The sequence below is a fragment of the Telopea speciosissima genome, chromosome 1 (genome assembly GCF_018873765.1).
Source record: "Telopea speciosissima isolate NSW1024214 ecotype Mountain lineage chromosome 1, Tspe_v1, whole genome shotgun sequence".
NCBI lineage: Eukaryota > Viridiplantae > Streptophyta > Magnoliopsida > Proteales > Proteaceae > Telopea > Telopea speciosissima.
Genome location: NC_057916.1, coordinates 68,602,104 through 68,624,588, shown reverse-complemented (window position 1 = coordinate 68,624,588; position 22,485 = coordinate 68,602,104). Strand labels below are relative to the sequence as shown.

The 22,485-nt window shown below is 39.0% G+C and overlaps 1 protein-coding gene across 4 annotated transcripts in view; it reads left to right on the top strand.

Moving 5' to 3' along the window:
* The window catches only part of LOC122639018 (probable serine/threonine protein kinase IRE4), a 34,679-nt gene extending 15,394 nt beyond the window's left edge, over nucleotides 1–19,285 (top strand). For 2 of the 4 annotated variants that reach the window (XM_043831875.1, XM_043831857.1), the window contains 11 exons: nucleotides 2,714–2,806; nucleotides 3,064–3,204; nucleotides 3,281–3,373; nucleotides 3,727–3,931; nucleotides 4,009–4,094; nucleotides 11,418–11,506; nucleotides 12,809–12,860; nucleotides 12,994–13,050; nucleotides 16,436–16,585; nucleotides 18,446–18,520; nucleotides 19,006–19,285. In XM_043831875.1, coding sequence (XP_043687810.1) covers nucleotides 2,714–2,806; nucleotides 3,064–3,204; nucleotides 3,281–3,373; nucleotides 3,727–3,931; nucleotides 4,009–4,094; nucleotides 11,418–11,506; nucleotides 12,809–12,860; nucleotides 12,994–13,050; nucleotides 16,436–16,585; nucleotides 18,446–18,520; nucleotides 19,006–19,104 — 1,140 coding nt within the window. In that variant the 3' untranslated portion in view covers nucleotides 19,105–19,285. The remainder of the gene's footprint in view (nucleotides 1–2,713; nucleotides 2,807–3,063; nucleotides 3,205–3,280; nucleotides 3,374–3,726; nucleotides 3,932–4,008; nucleotides 4,095–11,417; nucleotides 11,507–12,808; nucleotides 12,861–12,993; nucleotides 13,051–16,435; nucleotides 16,586–18,445; nucleotides 18,521–19,005) is intronic. The other 2 variants (XM_043831867.1, XM_043831863.1) reach the window with 2 other exon arrangements.
* The last annotated feature ends 3,200 nt before the right edge of the window (nucleotides 19,286–22,485 follow it).

The following is a 22,485-nucleotide window of genomic DNA, read 5'->3' as shown; positions in this document are numbered from 1 at the left end:
TTTCCCACAGTGATCACAATTGAATTTATTCCCGTCATTTATTCGGGGTGGCCCTTGGCCTCTTCCTCCGACCTTTGACATAATGTAGGAACACAAGTAGAAAGTGGGGATGATACCCAAACCAAATGAGGAGTATACTTTACCCAAAAATTCTTCTCAATATGCAGAAAAAAATATCAGCAAGTAGGTAACCATATTAAACTTGAAGAAAACCAACTCACATACACCTTCATGATCTAAATTCATTCCATGACAACATATAAGTCCCAAATGATGCAACTCACCAACCAATAGCAACCAAACTCACCATATAAAGTATTTCGAGCAAGAAATAGTGCAAAACTACAAATCTGACGGTACCTGGCAGCTTGGAGGAGCACCAACTCACCTCTTCAGTAACTAAGGCCTTGTGGGGTTGAAAGCCACCCCTTGGGCGACTCTTGCAAGCCCAGCCCCATTCCCATATATTGCTTGATGAAGGAGAAATCAGAACAAGTTTCCAGAACTGGCGATACTGTAACAGCAGCATAAAAATGAGTTACAGGCCTTGAGCTTTCTTCTTTTGCAACCAGGTTTTTGGGGGCTTGAAAGGGAAGCCAAAGGTGACTTCAATGAGCCAAGATTTAACTTCAACAAATGCAGGATGAAGGAGAGACAAGCTATGAACTCAGGGGCTGGCGGACTGGCGGTAACCCAGTTTGAACATTCCTTTGTTGATTTGAGATTCAAATAGCCAAATCTTTACATGAATACCTATATTTGTACTTCCATAGTCTTCATCAAGACATATGGCATGATTCCTTCAGTGTTTTCACATAGCAGCCCCTTCCTTGGAACCCCTTTGTAACCTAGGGTTCCAAAGAGAGGGAGAGGAGGCGGTGAGCTTGTAGAACAACTCTCAAACCAGAACCGGAGAGTGCTCTGATACCAAGTTGGTAGTTAAAGAAGGTAGGAGAGCAAGGAGAAAGATGAAAATAAAAGGTTGGAGAAGAAGAAGAAGAGATGATGGTGCAATGTTGTGTTAGAAAGTTGTCTCTACACACCAATATTACTTCACTAATAAGATGAAAGAAATTGCATACACCTACCTCCCTAGGGAGGTAAAAGGTGAAAAAGAGAAATTACAATATAAGGCAACAAGACAACAACCTAGTTCCTAAAATACCCTTATTACATAAACTCTGACACTTTAATCCTTCTCATGGTATCCAAGATTTCATGGAGTCTTGACAAACCGTCCCTGTGGATAGAAGGGAGCAAACTTATATGGAGATTTGTTTTCTTGGTTACTTTATGTACTATTTGGGAGGAAAGGAACAATGGGATGTTTGGGATTGGCATAGATCCTTGGGAGGTTTGTGAGAGCATTAAGATGTGAATGGCTAGATAGATGGCAACCTTGGAAGCTTTACATGGTATATCCATGCACTACTTCTTCAGGCATGGGGATTGGTAGCTGATTCTTTAGTGTCTCTTGATTTAGTACAGCATGTTTGGATGCCCACCCCCCTCCTAATTCCCTTAATACAGATTGAAGTTCAGTAGGAAATCCGGGCCTGCATGGATTGGAGGTGTGTTTAGAAATCGTGAGGGTGAGATTATGTTGGTTTCTTCTAGTACAATTGGGTATTGCTGATTCGATCACACTGCTGAATTGAAGGCAATCATTCAGGTTTAGCATATTGCTATAACAAAAGGTGATTCCAAAGTGGTAATTCAATAGCTTAAAAATTGGTTGGGAGGGGAAGTACCTCTCTCTCTCTCATCAGGAGGGTTTGTGCTTTGAGCTCTCAAGGGAAGTTTTCCTTTGATTGGAGGATGAGATCAGCTAATTCAGTAGCTGAGAGCTTGCTAGGGGAGGTTTAGAGTCTAGACAGCCATCTTTATGTTTGGGACTTTCCCCCTTATGTAGTGCCCCTTTAAGATGGGATTATGACTAAAACTCACAACCTATAAATACAAAATAAAAATAATAACTGAGAAAGAACTAAGTTCAGAGACTAAACAAAAAATTTCAAGCCAAAATTCCATAGCATACAAGGATATTTTAAATATCTTTTCTAATTGTAATCCAATGTAGGTGAATTTTAGCACCCAGGATGGTTTGGCATGCCCAGGAAATGACTTGGTCCCTGACATGGACATCTTGAAATCTGAATCCTTTCTCTGAAGCCCGACGCCCGACTTACTTTGCATTACGCATCAACTTGTTTCCAGGTGCACCAATAGCTGATCATGCTAATTAAGTCTTTCACTGTGTTAGGAACAGCCACCACAGAACAAAGATGGTTATGCCAAAATTGCAAAGGACTAAGGAACAGTGGATTGGGCTTTCCTTCATAGAACATAAGTATTTGGGATGAAAGTTCCTCTATGGTATAGGAATCCATGATGTATATTTTCTTTTGTTATTGATAGTAATGACTTTTTGTGAATATCTTGTACCTTAGTAACAAATAAATCATGATATAGTTGACTGTATTCAAAGTACTTGATCCATCTTGCATGAATGGTTTTCATGAACTCAACAAAACTAATAATAGATTGATTGCTGATAAAGATATTGAGAAAATATTCCTTCTCTTTTTACATGTATGAAATCCAGGGAATTCTACAGCTCATTTGATTTTTTCTTTGGTACTTTGATTATTGAAATCTGTTCATTACCGGTATTTATATTTTTGAGGTGATATAAATAGGTTCATGTGTGCAGGTACTCAAGAAATTAGATATGTTACGGAAAAATGACATTGAGAGAATATTAGCAGAACGTAACATATTAATTACAGTTCGAAACCCGTTCGTGGTAATTCTCGAACTTATGTTTTCCCTCTCAATTTCTTATGTATTAGCACTTTCGAGAAATGTCAAATAAATTTTGTTGTCTGAAGATCTTAGAGGCAGTTTCCATGACATTAGCTGTCCCATGTGCTATTATGTTCCTTGATTTAGGGTGCATTGAGCTTCCATCTTGAAAAGTTTCTCTTTGGAGGAAGTTGATCGAGTTTTCCTCTATGATTAACGCAGTAAACAGTTGATAATTTTTGGACATTGATTCTGTAGGTCCGGTTTTTCTATTCATTCACCTGCAGAGACAACCTTTATCTGGTTATGGAGTACCTCAATGGAGGTGATCTGTACTCCTTGCAAAGAAATGTTGGCTGCTTGGAGGAAGATGTAGCTCGTATCTATATTGCTGAACTGGTCTCTGTTCAGAACTTTTTGCATGGCAGTATGCTCATTTTGTTCTTGCCCTAATAATTATTACCCTTTGTTTTAGGTTCTTGCTCTAGAGTATCTCCATTCTCTGGGAATCGTGCATCGTGATTTGAAGCCAGACAACATATTGATTGCACATGATGGGCACATCAAGGTCTGGCATATGAACCATGATCATGCTGAATTTTCATTTAACATGCTTAAATAATGCTAATGTTGTGTTGTATGTTCTAGAACAGTTTCACTTCCCCCTCCCCCTCCCCCTCCCCCTTGCTTTTTCATGACTCAATGGTTGATAATATAAACGAATGTTGATCAAACATTTATCTTTATTATGTATTTTAGATATTAAGGTAATTATAAATCCGAAGGATGAATCAAGTTTTTTAAGCTTTAGTTACTTTTAGTACTCATCTTTGTCTAGCTTCTTACCCAGTGGGTGTGGACATTGGTTTTCATGTGCAAATTTATGTCATTGGTATACCTGATTGTGATTTATCTTACCAGCTTACAGATTTTGGACTATCAAAGATTGGCCTTATGAATCGCACAGTTGATTTGTCTGGATCTGGGATAAATGAGACTACCTTTTTCAATGGCCATGACCTGCATACTTCTTTTGAACATGCTCAACAACCAGAGGAAAGTCGGGATTCAGCTGTTGGCACACCTGATTACTTGGCACCTGAAATTCTTCTTGGAACTGAGCATGGTTTGGACAAAATCTGTATTTGGGTCTTTTCCCATTATAATGGACAGATGAAGTTACCTTCCCGAGCATTCCTGCAGGTTATGCTGCAGACTGGTGGTCAGTGGGAATTATCCTATTCGAGCTTATAACAGGAATTCCACCTTTCAATGCTGAGCGTCCTGAGGTATCACTAATGTGCTTGAATATTCCTAGCTTCATTCTGGTTTCATTATTTCTTTTGCTTCTGTTTTACAAATATTATCATATTCTTTTTCTTTTTTTTTGTGAATAAAAAATTCATTACCAAAAGGAAAGAAAGATAACAATGCCTCAGATGGGGGGAGGAGGGGCTGAAGAAGGAGAGAGGGAGACCCCAGGAGACAACAATGAGCCTGTTCCTTGGAGTATCAACACTCCTTGAGTAAAAAATCGAGGCCTCACTACGGACATCAAAATCTAGAGTCTCGAATCTGCTGGAAAGATCTGGAGCTCTGGGTCCATTTTCTGAGATTGTGCTCCATCCAAATATGGTAGATGGAAGCCCCAAAAGACAATCTGCCCACCATATTGAAGATAGTCTTGCCAGAGAAAGACATGTCCACCCAAATCCATTTGCTCGAGAAAGGCAGAATCCTCCTTCTCTTAGGCCAACACTTAGCCAAAATCCCTTTCCAAACCGAAGAGGAGAACAGACAGGCGAAGAAGAGATGATCCACATCTTCAAGAGCATTCCAACAAAGCCAGCACGAAGGGGAGGCCGAGATGTACTAGTAAATAAGGCAGTTGGAGAAGGCTTGCCAAACAGAGAAGCTGTGTTGGGGGATGTGGCCCTTAAACCAAACGAACTTACGCCTAGGAGACAGAGGGCCACGAGCTATGATGAGGTCCCACACTGACTTGGAACTGAAGAGGCCAGAAGAAAGAGACCAAACAATTGTTGAACTGAGATTGTCACTGCGGGGATGAATCAGTGAACACTAAAAACTTGTTCCCTCAGACTTCACAATCTTAGGTGATGACTTCCCTGATGCTCAGTAACACCGTCATAATGTTTGGCAACCCTCAATCAAGCACACTTACACATTTGCCAAGAACTGATTGGTTGGCACTGGCCTTTTTACCAATCACACACATATACAATCGTGTGACACACATTGCCTCTCAACCACAGGCACACACACTCCCTGTGGCGAGGTCTACCTGGTGTGCACACCCATCCTGTAGAAAAGGCTCTCCATGTATACACACATTAACCCACAAGCAATTACCCACAACACAAAATTTTTACGTGGTTCAGCAGTGTGCCTACATCCACAATGCAAATGGCCTAACCTGGCCTCTATATAATGCACAATAGGATGATTCAACCACTCCCATGATCAAGAGCTACACCCCTAGTTTAGGGAGCACCTACCCCAGGCTCTTCAACATGTACAAATCCTACCCAATGGCTTACAAATAATGAGTCAGGCAAAAACACAGACACCTAGCCTACTGTCAATTACAATAAAAGGGATTGCAAAGGGGTTACCTACATAACCGGGTAACCCCCAGAGATGCCATAGATTGAACGTCTTCAATCAGTGAAGTACTCCTCTTCCTTCTCTTTCTTTCTTCCTTTCTCTTCTTCTCAAACCCTCTTTCTCTACTCAAACCTTAGACAATTCTTCAATGGATTCTTTAATCACCTTCTTGGAACTATCAATAGACCAATAACCCTCCCAAGAATGGTGAATAGCAATAGGATAAACACATGGAAGCTCTCCCAAGTTCTCCCTCTCTTTATCCTCTTCAAAATGAGCTTCTTTTCTTCTTTTCTTCTCTAATCCCAGCTAGATATTCAAAGAATTTCTTCAACCACAAATCTTCTTGCATTTGATGGAGCTTGTAGCATTCAAGAATGACTTAGGATTTTTCGATTGAGGCTTATCCTTCCTCTCTCAATTCTCTTCTCTTCTTCCCTTATTTCTATTCTGTTCTCTCCAGCTTTTTCTACCATTTCTTCTTTAAATGTGACAAAAACGAGCCCAATTTCTGCCCCGGTCAAACTGCATGTGGTTGGACCAGTTTCTGTGCACTGCCAGAAAAATGACCATATCTCACTCTTCCGATATCAGATTGACTTGACTCCTGCGGCATTGGAAAGAAGTCTTAAAGATCTACAACATTCATGTTTTGAACTTCAACCAAGGTAGTGAGGAATACCTTGAAAAACGCGCTTCAATTTTCTATATATGCAAACAGAGTATTTTGGGCATAGCTCTGGGATGGACATTTGAAACAATTTCTCCCATATCTGAACTCCGACCAAGGCAAGACTTGAAGCATTTGAATCTCCATTCAATGGGTCAAAGTTTTTTACTTTTACACATTTGCACAGAACACAGTACGGTGCTGAAAAATCAACCCGAAGTCAAATGTATATGCACAGCCAGTTCTCTAAAAACAGTATGAACCATGCATATTGCCATATATGTGACTCTCTCTGTATACCTCCAAATTGTAAAACCTAACACGATGCAGAGAATAATGGAAACGCAAACAACAATCACACAATGAACAAAGATTTACGTGGTTCGGCAAGATTGCCTACGTCCTCGGTGAGATGAGATTTGTTTCACTATCAATGGAGAATAGGGTTACAGTCGCTCGTTCCTCACACCTCTCTCAGATTTTTCAATACAGAGAAAGAACTCTCGCTACAGGTTTATAGTGAAACCCTATACAGGAAATTTACCGAAATATCCATATAGTCCTTAAAAAAGATCGCTTATAGGAACAGGATAATGACTTGACTTCACACACAGCAGTCCATCATCAGAAGTCAAGACACCAAAACCTCAACACAAATGACTTGACTTCAGTGCCATTTGAAAGATCCTGGGAAAAACACTCCAACTTTCATGTTTATATCAATGCATCACCTTCAAATATCAACTCGAAAAAGTCCAGTTGCAAAAACATTCTGCTCTGAAGTGGCTTGGGCAGCGCTGCTACCACATGATGCAGCCAACACTATTCGACAATACGGAAATGCCTATTATCTCTCTCATCTTGAATCTGACTGCCGCAATTCTTCAACTGGTGGAAAGCTGACTCAGAGATCTACATTTCTTATGTTTCAAGCTTTCACAAATTCCAACTATAGGGTAGCTTAAAAAATCCATGAACCAGCTGCACATAGTAAAATTAACATTTTGGACATCATGCGCGACAACTACAGTTGAGATTATATCTCCCTAATCCAGACTTGGATTGACTTACTTCTTGAGGCATTGGAAAGCTATTTCATAGGGCAAGAGTATTTTAGTTTTGAGCATTTACAGATTCTTCCTTGGAGACATCTCAAAACTCTCATGAAGGTACTGCTCATGCAAAGTGCAATTACAACCCACTGTACTCCACCTTCAACCCTTGCCACCAGCCCACAACCATGCCTACTGCCCTCATAGCAGCTCTACATCATCTTCAGACTGACCATCCACATGCCACATGCCTGCATCTCAGCGCATCTGAGTGAGTGTGTTGACCATCAAGAACACTAACACATGCTCACAGCTCACCTGATTGTCTGGATGGCAGTGTTGACAATAATGACAACCACAGTGCTCTGTAAACTGTGCTAAAAAACAATGACATCACCAGAACCTGAGGGCCTTCTGGGGATGGAAGGAAGAGCGCTCCAAATTACGGTCACTAGGGGAGAGGAAGACTCAGAGGGAGCCCAACCATCAGGCCTGAGAATGTCCATAACTAGGGACTTCTTACAAAAGCCCATACTATAAATGGATCTGGCTCTGACAGAGTGGAGGAGAACACCCTGGGGGTGCCAATAGTCAAGCCAAAGACTAGTAGATGCACCATCATCAATCCTAGAGGTAACAGCCCCAAAAGCAAGAGGGTAAAGCTTCAAGATTTTTCTCTAGACCCATGAGGCCTCAGGATAAGAGGGCACAGTTCAAATACAGTCATTTCGAAGCAACCCAGAGTAGATCCAATCCATCCAAATACTTTACTTCTTAGCCACTATCTTCCAGATCAACTTGAGGATACCGACACTATTCACCTCTTTGATTCTTCGCAAGCTGAGGCCCCCCTTGTTTTTGGGAAGGCAGATGGAAGCCCAACTGATGGGGTGGAGGAAACTGCTGGAGTGAGAACCTTTCAAATATTAAGGCACACATGGCGATATATTCACTAAGGCACTAGACATGAGCCAGAAATTCCCAAGGGTGTTTACACTCAGGATAACCCTGATTGAATCTGAACTACAAGCTTCCCATAATGTTTCATACCACTGATCTCTACTCCATTTGTCAACTTAGGCGATCAACATGACGATATGTTCACTAAGGCGCTGTTTAGGCCTGCATTTCTTAGTGGTTGTTCCAAGCTGGATATGGAAGATATATATACTCCAGCTTAAGGGGGAGTGTAAAATGTATACCGTGAGGGGGAAGTTCCCCTTGTTATGTCGAGATTAGTCTTGTTAGCTAGTAGTGTTTGGTTATGTTTGGTCTAGTCGAGTCTTATTTTTATGTGTTTTTGTCTTTGGGTCTATATGTAATTAACTCCTAGTTGAACTCTAAGTTTAATGACAATATAACTTATTGGCCTAGGCCACGATAGGATCATTCTGAATCCTACCGTGGCTCTAGGGGTTCTCTTCCTCTCCTTCGATATTATCTTCTCTCTCTTTTCTCTTCCTCCTCCTCTCTTTCTCTTCTTAAGCTTGGTAAGTACTGGTTGCAAGTTTCTCTGCTGCTACAAGGCTTACCTAAAGGGACAAATCTAGAAAGATTTTAGTGGCATAACTTTAAAGGCTCAAACCCCTTGATGCTCATGCTTAATACTATAACTTTCACCCTGGTGGTGCCTTATCTGAAGTTGTTTGCACACCATCAGACAACAAGTGTTGGCTTGGCAACAAGTAGTTAATCAACTTGGCTATCATTGACTTTTCAACTTTACTAGGGTATGGTTGCTGATACATGCCAGGCACTGTAAATTAGACTGCCTAGTTGACTAGTTGCCAGTTGATAAGTCAATAGCTCATTTGTTCTTTTTGTAAGTCAGAGAGGAGCATAGAAATCATAATGTTTATCAATCTCTCCTGGTTGGGTCATAAAGAATTCATTTCAACTTCCCAAATTCCTCAAGATTGAAACAAACTCTTTACTTAGTGTCCTTCAGAAGCCAAAAAATCATATTGTGGCATTTTTTTAACAATTCTTTTACTATTACTTAATTTTGACTGTCTGCTATTTGATGTTATAATATATTAATGCTCTTGTACAACAACAACAATGACGCAAGTGAGGAATTGCTTTTTTATTCACGCTAAGAGATCTAAATATTGGTCACATTGCAAATTAGTTGGCATCAAATTTTGTCTGGTAATTTTTAGTCCACAAGCATTACAACATGTGGAGCACTTGAGAGATTAATCGTTGTCAAGATCCGGACAGCTAGCAAAGGTTCAAAACAAGGTCGGCATATGATTTTGTTTGGCTTTGGAATTTGAAAAATGGCTGATTCACTCTATCCAGTGGTTAAAATGGTCACATCAGTACTCTACTGGTTTGATGTCAGAAAATCCACTTGATGGTGGGTTATGTGGTGGCTATAAAGCCTACAAAGTTTTCTTACTAGAAGAATTAGGATAACTGGATACAGGGTTATGTAGTGGTTAAAAATCCTACGAGGTTTTCTTACTAGAAAAACCAGGTTAACAGGAAAATACAACTGGCGGAATATCTGGGCTGGCTTGGGGTGGATTAAAAAACAACTCAATATAGTTGTCAAGGAGCCGCCTAGGCATCCAGACGGATTTTGTGGGGTCTAGGCAACTGTCGCCTTATTGGTATTGAACGCTTTAGTGGCATCAAACTAAGTTTGGCCCTTATTTATGCCAAATATTATTTGTTATTTCATTTACTTAAGATATTATTTATAAATAAGCAAATACCGCCATTTGAATTCAATAAAAATATTTAAAAAATCAAATTCCAAAAGGATAAAAAGTCAACCCCCTAGTTCAAGAACAAAAACTGAATTTTTGGCGGTGGGTGCAATTTTCAACTTTCTAATGATGGGATTTTTCTCAAATCTAAAAATTCCATAAATCTTAATATGGTAAAACATTGCTAAAAACCAAAAGAGCGGTAAAATAATTCAATTGTTTTGATCTCTAAAAAGATATTTTTATTTAGAGCGATTTTGACAACATTTGCGCACCAAATAAGGTTTGACCAAAACATAACTCTATCAATATAAATCAGATTGAAGCAATCTTGGATTTGTCGGAAAGCTGGTTTTGTGCTCTACCTAATACAAAAAGTCTCATGTAAAAATAAAATCATTTGACCAATCAAACTTCTTAGAGAACAAGAACATTTCTCTAAATCGAGAGTAGTTTAATTACTTATAGATATGATCATATTTTCTAAGAACAGTATAAACTAAATGTATGTTTTGATTGTTTAAAACTTCCAATAGCTTGCTTCTCCGGTTCTTCTATCTTCTAGTTCTATGTTTATTTTTGATGACTTGATGTGGCTTAATATTGATTTTTGAGGACTTGATGTGGCTTAATGTTGATTTTTGATGACTTGCTGTAGCTTAATGTTGATTTTTGATGATATAAGTTATATATTGTAGCATACTAAATAATGTTAGAAAAGAGGGGAAATAAAAAATAACACTTGGGCGCCTTATCGCCTAAGCGCTTAGTCACCCCTCCACCGCCTTGGGTTGCGTTGCCACCTTGACAACTGTGCAACTCAAACCTGCTTACTCCTCCCCAATTCTGTTTCTGGACAATCATTATGTCAAACAACCCAAAAGGTTTGAAAATCTTGACTGAAATTTGTCCCTGTGAACTAGACCCGATCGACACCTCTCCTCCCCTGTTTTGCTTTGGTTCTCTCCCTTTTATTTAGAAATTATTCTGCAACACCTCCTATATCAGTGTCCATATGATTGAGATGAGCCATGAAATTTTATATGCAGACAATCCAAGGGGAGCCTGTATTTCCAATGGTAGATTGACTATATCAGCCCTTAATGTGGCTAAAAGAAGGCATCCAGGTGAGATGCATTTCTTTTGGAAACTGAATGAGGAAGAACTTTCACTAATATTGATGATGATAATGTACTAATGGAAGGTGTAGAAATTGATCTGAAATGGATGATAATGTCTTTTATTTTAGTGGCAAGCATGTAAAAAATCGAGGTGCGCCAGACTTTGGTTATTATACTAACCATTAACTGACAGTGTACGTTATGTTAAGTTGAAATCTTGTTGAGTTTCAGATGTTGATAGTCTTGTGTTTTGAAATTTCTTTGTTAGGCACCTTGATTTCATTGATATTCGAGGTTTTCTTCTAATGAGACATACTATTTTAGAATATGGACTATGTTTCTGTGTGTAGTCTTTTCAAAGAAGTTGGACAGAGCAAGGTATCGGGAGCTTTATTAACCTTTCCACTGTTTCTTGGCTGCACAGATAATTTTTGAGAGCATCCTAAACGGGAAAATCCCTTGGCCTTCTGTTACGAGCGACATGTCATTTGAGGCCCAAGACTTGATTAATAGGTCAGTTGCAACAAAATTATTAATTTTGAACATCTAATGAGATATACTATTGTTTGCCTAGTTTGTCCCATAAAAACTTGGGTTTCCAATATTGCAAGACTACAGTGTAAGATCTTGTTCAGCGATAGCACATATATTAGAAGCGAAAGATGGTGGCCGTAAGAAGGGAGAATATGGTTGGAACAGAAATGGAGCACGGAGATGCAGTGACACAAAATATAACCTTTGGTTGTCATTTGCTTGATATTTTTCACTTCCTGCATATTTTCATTGATCTTTGTGTGAAAAGCTATGATTGTTTTCTGAACCTTAGGGTGAGGTTTACATTCTGGACCAAATCCACCAAATATCAGGGATTTAATCAGTATTGCTGTTCTTACCATTTTGTGATGGAAAGGGCACCTTAAGGGCATTAACTTGTAATTTCCACTTTCTACTAGAAAACTTAAATGCAATGTAAAGCAATAGATGTGAAAAACCAACGAGTTTCATTTTCTCCTTGATAATTCCTAACCTTCATGTATCCTTAGAGGATGATGTTGCACAAAGAATTAAAATAGGATGGATGAAGCGGGGAGGTGCGTCTGGAGTGTTGTGTGACCTCCGAATTCCTTTAAAATTAAAAGGAAAATTTAGGACAGTTATACGATCGGCAATGATGTCTGGAGCTGAATGTTAGACAGTTAAGAAACAACATATATAGATAAACTTAGTGTAGCTGAGATGAGGATTTTGAGATGGATGAGTGGTAAAACTAGGAAGGATAAAATAAGGAATGAACAAATTATGCTCAATTAGGAGTAGCTCCGATACATGATAAGCTGCGAGAAAGTTGGTTGAGGTGGCATGGACATGTGCAATGGAGGCCTTTAGATGCTCCAGTACGGAGGAGTGATTTGATTCAGATTGAAGAAGCTAAAAGAGCCAGGGGTAGGCCTAAAATGACTCTGGGAGAAGTGGTGAGGAAAGACATGCATAGCTTAGGCCTTGTAACAAGTATGGCTTCGAATAGAGCTGACTGGAGGGAAAGGATCCATGTAGCCGAACCCATTAGTTGGGATAAGGTTGAGTTGAGTTGAGTATGTATCCATATATCTTCTGTTATCTGTTAATGGATGCAAAAAAGAATCAATCCCTTCTTGGGTACAACTTTTTGATTTTGAATCGTACTTGTATGTTGATGGTAGGTTATGCTTCCAATCTCCTGTCCTGCACCTTCGTTTACCTAAATTTGATATGCTACAGAATACATCTTCATTATATAATGTTGTTTACAGTACTCTTCATATTCTGTCCTTGCAGGCTTCTTACTCAGAACCCGGATCTGCGACTAGGAGCAAACGGAGCATCGGGGGTTGTCTTCCACCATCTGTGTATCTAGCATTGGTCACCAACATATTTTTTTCGTCACTGTATCCTGTAGTCCTGAAAGAAAATGAGTAATGTGCTGTTGATTTTGTTCACTTACTGCTTGGAATTTGTTACAGGTAAAAGTGCATCCATTCTTCAAGGGAATTAATTGGGACACCCTTGCCTTGCAAAAGGTAAGGACACAAACTCTTGATACTGTTGCACAATAAACTTGTTTTGTGGAAAATCAGGAAATTTTGAATTCAAACTTTTCAGTGGCATTTCGCTTAAACTATGAGGCTATTGTTGCACTGTAAAATGAAACATTTAATATCATTACAATGTTAGAATGGAATCGAGGGATCTGAGGTAGGTATATGTGCCTAGTTTTCTAGCCTAACAGTGATTTCTTTAGGTTGGATAATCATTTTACATGGTAGCAGAAATATGGTTAGATCAATTTGGCAATCTGTCTTAAGATGCTACAAATTCATGATAAATAATCCCCGTGAGGAAGAGTGATGGTCATCATTCTTGCATCATCCATACTATCATACGAGACCAGCCATGCTTTTGAACAGAATGTTGGGAAATTAACGAACCTGACATCCGGTGGAGTGAATGTGACTGAGATGAGCTACATCGCATGGATATGGGTTCGGATATGCTAATCAGACATGGAACAAGGTGGCTGACTTGGTGTCCCCCTGAATAATGATAGGATTCAGGGACTCAGGGTATTACAATTTTTATATATTTTAATATTAACTGGTTATCATACTGTAAAAAGTTCTATATATGTTATCCCCACACATGCATTATTTGTATTATACATGTTGAAAGTAGTAATAACTTATTTGTATTACACATATATGTTGAATGGTAGTTGTAACTTATTATTGTAGATTGTGGGGCACTCCCTAATTTCTTCAATTCTCCCCTGCCCCCAAAAAAATTTTGTTTTTTTTGTTTTTAGTAAGTTAAAATAACCTATTGTAAAGGACAAACCAGAGTGTCAGTGTCCACGCTGATCAGATGCGGTTTTGGCCCCTATTATACAATGTCCAGGTAGCATAGGAAATGAGGATGTTGAGATGGACATGTGAAGACCATGATTAGCAATTCAGCATGGAAAAATCCAGACATTTAATCATGGGAGCCATTTGGCACTGAATCCTGTATCCTGTATCCAGGAGATAATATTCCTGATAAAAAGATGCTGGAGTTCCCTGGGTGGGAATGCAATTTAAGAATATGGGCCACCAAATCCAGGACAATTGTCCAGATATGGGAAGCCATCTCCTTCGAGATCAAAGCCAAGATTGGTCACTCCTTTGGCCCCAGGGTGGAGTCCCCAAGGAATCATCACATTGCCTCTTCTTGGAACATTTCTGTCCCTCCTCTAAGTGGTTGTTAAGTGCTTTATTTTCTCTTCCCTGTTTGGGGCTTTTCTTTGTATTTCTGGGCTTCTTTGAATATTCAGTTTATTACCCCCCAAAAAAAAGGATGCTGATATAAGTCATTTTGATGTAATGTATGCTATATATGAATCTGAGTCTTTGTGATTGAGAAATTCACTTGGTGCCCTTATTTTATTCTTTTCACTTCCATATATTGTACTTTTCTTTTCTTTTATTTTTTCGAGGGGGGGGGATAATATTTCTATATTTGCACATGCAATTTGTGTTAGGGACTTGGGTAGAACTCATCTTCAAAAGCTAGCCTTTAAGGAGAGGGTGCCCAAGTACCTATTAACTCACCCACATCCCTATTCATATCTGATGTGGGACTATTTTTTTCCGTCTACCGCGTGGAACCCCAACAATTTGAACATTTTATTACAGATTCATGGAATTGAAATTCCAACTATAGACTAAACCAGGATCTGGATTGGGGCTGAGACCTTATTCTGTACCCGGCCCGTTTGCACACCTTGGATCCAATTGAATCCTGGCAAGGGTTACAATCCTGGGTACAATGCCAAACAGCTGAGATTCGAGGATTGGGATTAGATTTCGGAACATTCCTGAGCGATACTGATCTGATCCAGGTTGGATCAGCCAATGCACACATTCAATCAGCTAATCCATTATGGATCGGATCGATACCTCCTAATCCTGATCAGGGTCATCAGTTCCTCGAAACCACGGCAGGAATAGTTTTGGTATTATTTGAGTTCATGGACTGAAGATTTGATAGAAATGATTATGTTTGTCTACGAATTGATCACTTTTGATATGTTTCCTAATTGATGATAGGGAGATACCGCAAAGTGATAATTTTAGGTACCTAGGTTCAATCGTATATAAAGGAGGAGAAATACAGTATGATGTTGCACGAAGAATTAGAGCAGGGTAGATGAAGTGGAGAGGTGTGTCTCGAGTGTTGTATGATTGACGTATCCCTTTAAAATTCGAAGGAAAATTTTATAGGATAGTTATACGATCTGCAATGATGTATGGAGCTAAATGTTGGGCAGTGAAGAAACAACATATAAACAAACTTAGTGTAGCTAAAATGAGGATGTTGAGATGGATGAGTGGTATAATTAGAAAAGATAAATTAAGGAATGAATAAATTAGGGCTAATTTAAGAGTAGCTCCGATACATGATAAGTTAAGAGAATGTCGTTTGAGGTGGCACAAACATGTACAATGGAGGCATTTGAATGTTTCAATAAGGAGTAGTGCTATGATTCAGATTAGAGGTGCTAGAGAGGCAGGGGTAGGCCGAAATTGACCCTAGGAGAAATACTGTGGAAAGATATCCATATTCCATAGCTTAGGCCTAGTAACAAGTATGTCTTTGAATAGGGCTGGTTGGAGAAAGAAGATCCATGTAACTGAATTCATTAGTTGGGATAAGGTTGAGTTGAGTTGAGTTGAGTTGTATCCTTTCTGAAGTATTGAACTATGTACAGTATCAAATGTCTTTCCAGTGGTAGCAAAGTTGGTCTCATTGGTGTATATCAAAAGGGTGATTGGACCCAAGACTATGAATGTTAAATTAAAAATTAAGACATGAAAAGAACTTGATGGTATCCAAACTCTATGGAAGATGAGGGAAGGCCAATTGAGATGGTATGCTCATTTGCAATACATACGGATGTCTGTACAAATGGCTGTGAGTAATTGGGTGTAAATTGAAGGCTTGGAAAAGGAAAGTAGGAGATCTGAAAGAAAATTAGATGAAGTAATGTAAGCTGAACTCATGTTTTAGCAGAAAATATTGACTTAGATAGAGAGGAAATGTTGGCACAAGATACCTTTTAATATTTGTCTTTAAATATGTGTTACAATCCTTCTAGTGCACCCTAGCACACTTTGTTGCTTGGTTGAGTCTTGGATCTCCATTCCCAAAAGATGTAGAAAATCATATCATCTGGTGATACATAGTGTAGTTGAAATTAACTGTTTGGACATCATTGGTGCACGTTTATTGAAAGTTCATTATTTCTTGTTTGCAAATATTCTCTTTCAGTTTGTTTATCCTTTTCTAAGAAAATATATATATTTTAAAGAAATTTCCATTTTTCTTATCATCACCAATGCCTGATTTTCCATTTTGTATATCCTCTAGGCTGTCTTTGTACCAAACCCTGGGGGTGCAGATGATACAAGCTATTTTATGTCAAGGTTTTCACAAACTTCTAATGGGATACATGAAGACCAAAACTGCAGTGATTATGCCTCTAACAGAACTGATTCTCACTCAGATACTGGAGTTGAGGTGAGAACGTTATGTATCGACCAACTTCTTAACATGAGGAATATCTTTTTCTTTAATTTAATTGATGTTGAGATTTTTTTTCTTGCAGTGGGTTCATAATAGATCCATGCAGATCAATTGGTTACAATAAACTGATATTCCTTCTCACAGGAGGATTTTTCTCAAGTAAAAAGGGGAAGAAATTAAATAAAATTTGGTCATATGCATTAGTATAGATGGGCTTTGGGATTTTTATTTCTGGTTTATAAAACATAGTAATGGGGTTAAGTAATCCATACTAATTTAGGGTTACTTCTGTCTTTATTTATTTTACTTTTCTATAGCCAAAAATAGGAGTTAGAAGTCTGATTAGTTAGTTTAACATTCATAGTTAGAGTGTGATATGAGCTAGATTATATGATCCCACCTCCCCCCCACCCCAAAAAATATGATATCTACTAGCTTAATATAGCTCTGGACAGTTGGATGCTATGTTTTGAATTTATGACGATACTGCCAAGGCTGTCAAGAAAAATAGTTGACGGGTCAGCTACTTGTGCCACAGGGAGTTGGTATTTATCAATGAATGCCCTCAAATTATAGGAAAATGAATTGGGCGCACCCCATTTCCTCCCATTCTGAGGATGAAACTTATCCTGTAAACACCACTACATGTTTTGATGTCAACCTCTATGCCTTGCTGCTACCACATTAGCTCCTCCTATGAATCTGCTGGCAGCAGGCTTGGGAATGACCAAAAGGGCCATAGCTGTAATGGTTGAAATGGTGGAGGTTTTGGTCGGCATCAAAGGTAAGTTGTGGAGAATCCAGATCAGGGACATGGAAGAAGCTTTTCCCCGAGGGTTAGATTAGGGTTGGGAATTGGACTTGTCAAAAAAGATCTCAGGAAGGAAAATCTGAACACAAAAGGAGGTGAAAGGATCAACGTGCCTTTGGTGGCAATGCTGTCGATGAATGAAGGGTAAGCAGCAGTGCGTGACTATTCAATCTGTTTGATTTCATCAGATGGGTTGTTGTCACGTCATTTGGACTTCTGATACAGTTCTGCAAATGGTGCTTGAGGAAGAATTTGGCTAATACCCTGGAGGGCTCCATAGCGATGCTTGGCTCCCTTCCTATGTTCACAGAAGATTAAATTAAAACTTAAAAGGTGTGCACCAACTGTGTGTGAGAGAGAGATAGGATTCTTATCTTCATCTTTACCCCCAAATAAAAATCTTATCTTAATGCAGGAGGGTTAGTTTCGTCCTTAGAATCGAGGAGGAAGTGGGATACACCCCTTTTATCAATTCTGGGGTGTGCCCAATCACTCCCCTATCTTGAATTCAATTCAACAAACTCATAGTCCTTAACCAGATTCCAATCTTTCTTACAAGATGCTATCCAAGAAAAATTCTTGCAAGATTCAGTGTTCATCAATGAATGCAGTCAAAATATACTGATTTTCTATCTGATTGATTGGTGTTCTTCCATCTATAATTGATTTATTTCATTGTCCATAATGTACACCTTCCTGTCACTTTAAAAGGTGAGGGAAATCTCGCCCACCAAAATATTTGAAACCTGGCCCAATCACCCGCTCGTTTTGACCACCAGGTGGCATGTTACTGGTTTGACTGACAGGTTAACTACTGCATTGAACAATGTTGCATTAAAGTTTGTGTCATTGGTTCAACTTTGTAGGAGCTCATTACTTTGAGTTAGATGTGGCCCATGTTGAACCTTTTTTCTTTTCCTTCAATATGGCTTGGATAATCATAAAAAAGTTCTCTTGCGGAGTGTTTAATTTAAATCTCTCTTCCAGTCATTTGGTAGTATATATCATTCTGTTAGATATAACAATCTTCTTCTACTTCACAGACAGATGAATGTGGTGACCTGGCTGAGTTTAACAATTCCCCTCTAAACGTCGCATTGAATAATTTCTCTTTCAAGGTAAGTCTGTTCATCTCGCATCTCTCATCTCTTTCCCCATCGCTCTTTTCCCATATTTGCTTTCATTTTTTTTTTCTTTTTTTTTTTTGGTGTTAAAACTCTGTTTTTCACACTTTGTTTTATTTGGATCCATGTAGCCAACCCCATTAAGTTGGGATAAGGCTGAGTTTGTTGTTGTTGTTGATCTTCCTATATGGTAGACCAATCAATTGAGTCCAAGAAATGCATTTTGAAGTTATTTAACTTTTCAGATATGGGATTTCTGCATATACTATTGTCATCACTGTCTGTTCAGCTACCTTCCTACACTCCTACTTGCAAGATAGATCCACAGATGATGTGCTCATGTTGCAATATTTTAAGGCATTGATATAGTTCAGTGAAACCCGCTATATTGTCATCCCTAGGTCTAATGCAACAAGTTCAAATTGTCTACAGAAAAGATAATTTTGATTGCTGCTGATGAAAAAGGTTTGTGTTTGCAGAATTTGTCACAGTTAGCATCAATTAATCATGACGTGCTCTTACAAAGTGGAAAAGGCACGTCAAAGTGCTCATCCCCTGCAAGGGGTCCAAATTCATAGCAAATTGCTTATTGTAATGCAGAGTTCGTTCTTTAAATCTCCTTTTAGCCGTTACTGTATTTACAAAAGAAGCATTAAACAAGAAAGAGGGAAATTACAAGTGGGATAAAAACATGGTTTTTCCTTTACATCTCCATTAATGTATCAGAAAACATGTATATTCTTCATGATCTGGTCTTGCAGTCCCTCCTCTTAGACTTCCCAGTATTTTGGATATCTCTTACTCGGTTTGGATCAAGAGAGTCCAAACAGCCAGGAATTGTGGTGATTTATAATCGATATTACATTACTTGTGCATTATGACCTTCTAATTCGAGTTTCCCTTAACCACGCGGTGAAGAGGGAACCTTAATCCACGGGATCTAATCTAATTAGATATGGGAGTTAATGATGACATTCACTATTGCAGGAACGAAATCAAAACGTAAAATCACCTTGGACAAAGAGTGAAGGAAAACTTTTGTCTTTTAAAATCCATTTTCAAGAGTTGACGAGTTGATAGGGGGGGGGTGTGATGGGTCTAAACAATTTAGAAGGAGGGAATGTGTTTATGTGCAAGGGAATAGGGAACAAAAATGAGGGTTCTCCACCTTCAAAACAGTCATGTTAATGGTGAGTGAAGATCATCTCTATCAATTACTCGTCAAGTTAAGAACTTCTGGATTAACAACCCAAGAAAGGTATGTGGAGTTAGAAAAGGGTGAGGATAGGTAATTGAAGTCATTTGATATTTCAGTCTCAAATGTAAAATTGCTTTCCCCTAACCAAACCCTGGATTCGTATCTCCTTTCCCCTATTATTGTGCCTTAGCCTTACAAAAGTTGTAAGCAATCCCACCATTTGATACCAGTACCAATTCTTAGACACATGGACCCACTGTGTTGGAGGGCAATGGAGAATCTTAAGTTATGCTATCCTATCCTAAGGCTGGTATTCTCAAGGTGGACTTTTCAACCTTTAACCAAACCCTTTTTTTGCATGGACTTTGAAAGTCATTACAACATGACCCTCCCCAGACCCCCCCCCTAGTGGCGGGAGCTTCGTGCACTGAATACGTTTTTTTTTTTTTTTTTCTTTCCTGAAAATCATTACTTGGTTACGCTGGATCTGGCTCCTCTCCAGTGCACTAGTGCGCCGGATGGTGTCTAGCGCACATCGTACTGCTGGGGGGCTTTGATCCACACCATCGCACGCATCCCGGTGCAGTGGCATGTGGATCGAAGCCTCCTCAGCCGGACGATGTGCACTGAACATCGTCCTGCACAGGAGAGGAGCTCAATCCAGTTACGCTAGGATGTTTTCTAGAAGCAACCCTACAGATAATAGCTGTCGTCATGGCAAAACATGATCTAAGAAGCAAAACTATATAAGAGCTCTTAATTGTGATTAATAAATTTCAGACGGAAATATAATTGCATCACCCACAAGGGACACAACTTAGATCATCCACCCAATTTAATGGTATTCATTGTAGGGCTCATGTTCTCTATGCCGCAGCGCAGGCTGTGCCCAGACACATGGGCCTGCCACTCAGGGGGGGCAGGGTGGTCATTGTGCCCACCCCCATGTGTTTGGGCGCAGCCTGCGCTTCCGGCACAGAAAACATTCCCCCTAATAATGTTTATCTACCCACCTCATATATTGTTTGTCATAAATGTCTCTAAGATGCCCTTTCTTTTCATGTGATAAGGTGGGTGAGTTAGTTAGCTAGGTCCCCCCAGGTGATCCAATCACACTCAAATTTCAGATATAGAAAGCATATACTGTTTTCACTCCATTTGGGTTCATCTACATAGCAACCCAGTAACTTATTGGCGACGTAGTGTTATTCAATCCACTCTTCCCATTGTGGATCTAATTAGTTCCCCTTCTATGTTGTGTTCTGTTGCTTTCTAAAAGAGATTGGCAAGGGAAAGCCATTCAAGCACAACTGCGTAATGATTATTGTTTGGAATTCGTATGTTGAGGATATGGCTGAATTTGTGTCTTTGCAAACCTCAGTAGGTTGATAGTCCCACATATTGTTGATTGGAATTCATATCTTGAGGATTGAGCTGGGTTGGTGTCTTTGTAAACCCCAGTATTGAGAGAAATAGGGTGATAGTCCCACATATCTTCTGGGACTTAAAAGTGCGTTTTCATTTACCTATTTCTCCCTCCACCTAACATTATATTACAATCTTACATATTATCAGAACAATTTCTCTTTGTAAAATCCATCAGAAGAATCTCTATTGTGCTCAACTCGTTGTCATATACATTGTTAGTACTAGTATCGACATGTATTATTATCGCCAAAAAGGAGTCCGATTTTTTATTTATGCCCGACACCGGCCAATTAAAGCCAGATCCATTGTCCATTTCCGAAGTCCCTGAGCAGAAGCTTTCTAAGTTCATAGAATAGCTGAAAATCTTCATGCACACAGCTCAGATTAACACATTAGCGGGAATGTTAATGCCAAGGACACAAGGAGCTCATGGAAGTAATAATTATGAATACTGATTCTGCATCCGCTCATAACCAAGCTGCACATTGGAACCTATCCGAGGGAATTCGTAACCTCAGAGAAACTGCATCACAGGGTCGATCACAATCCTATCCAAATGAAGTGGTCAAATATACATGATAAATCAACAATGCTACAAATGCATTCACATTTCTTCAGAGAAACCTTCGTTCGTTTTAAAGAAAAACTTGTAAAGCTGCCATTGGCTTGGTTATCAGCTCAATGGAAAATAATTTCAAGTGTTCAAGAGCAATGAAGCGCCCCAAATTATTGGGAATACAACCAATAGAAACAAGTGTGTATTGGAATGACATGTAAGAAATTTCAACAGTTAAATCAACTGACAGAAATTTCACATTTCAAAATTCCACGTACTCTCAGTGATTATTTTTGGCCTTTTTACTTCCTCTCCCAAATTGAGAGATGCTGATATCTGTGATAGAAGAACACAGACCAAAAGTTAAACCAGTTACATTTCTTCAAAAGAAAAACATCATGGAGAAAAAAAGAACTCATGATATTGATATAGAATTTGACCCCAAAAATGATTATAATATAGAAAGATGCAGACCACATGAACATAAAAACAAGGGTAAATTACACTACGAACATTCATGTATATATATATATACGTTGTCCTGCTGTGGGAATGAAGGTGAGAACTGGATTTTTATGTGGTGTCTCAGCCAAAGGAAGAAGGATTAGGTCTTCTAATTTCATGTGGGTTTAACAAAGTGTTTCTTACAGAGCTTGTATAATCCTTCCCCACCAAATAAGTCATAGCCTTATTCCGACTAACCAGATTCTTAAACTCCACTTCATCCAATAACACCCCGGAATTACCTTCCTTCATCAGCCTTTCAACTCGATTAAA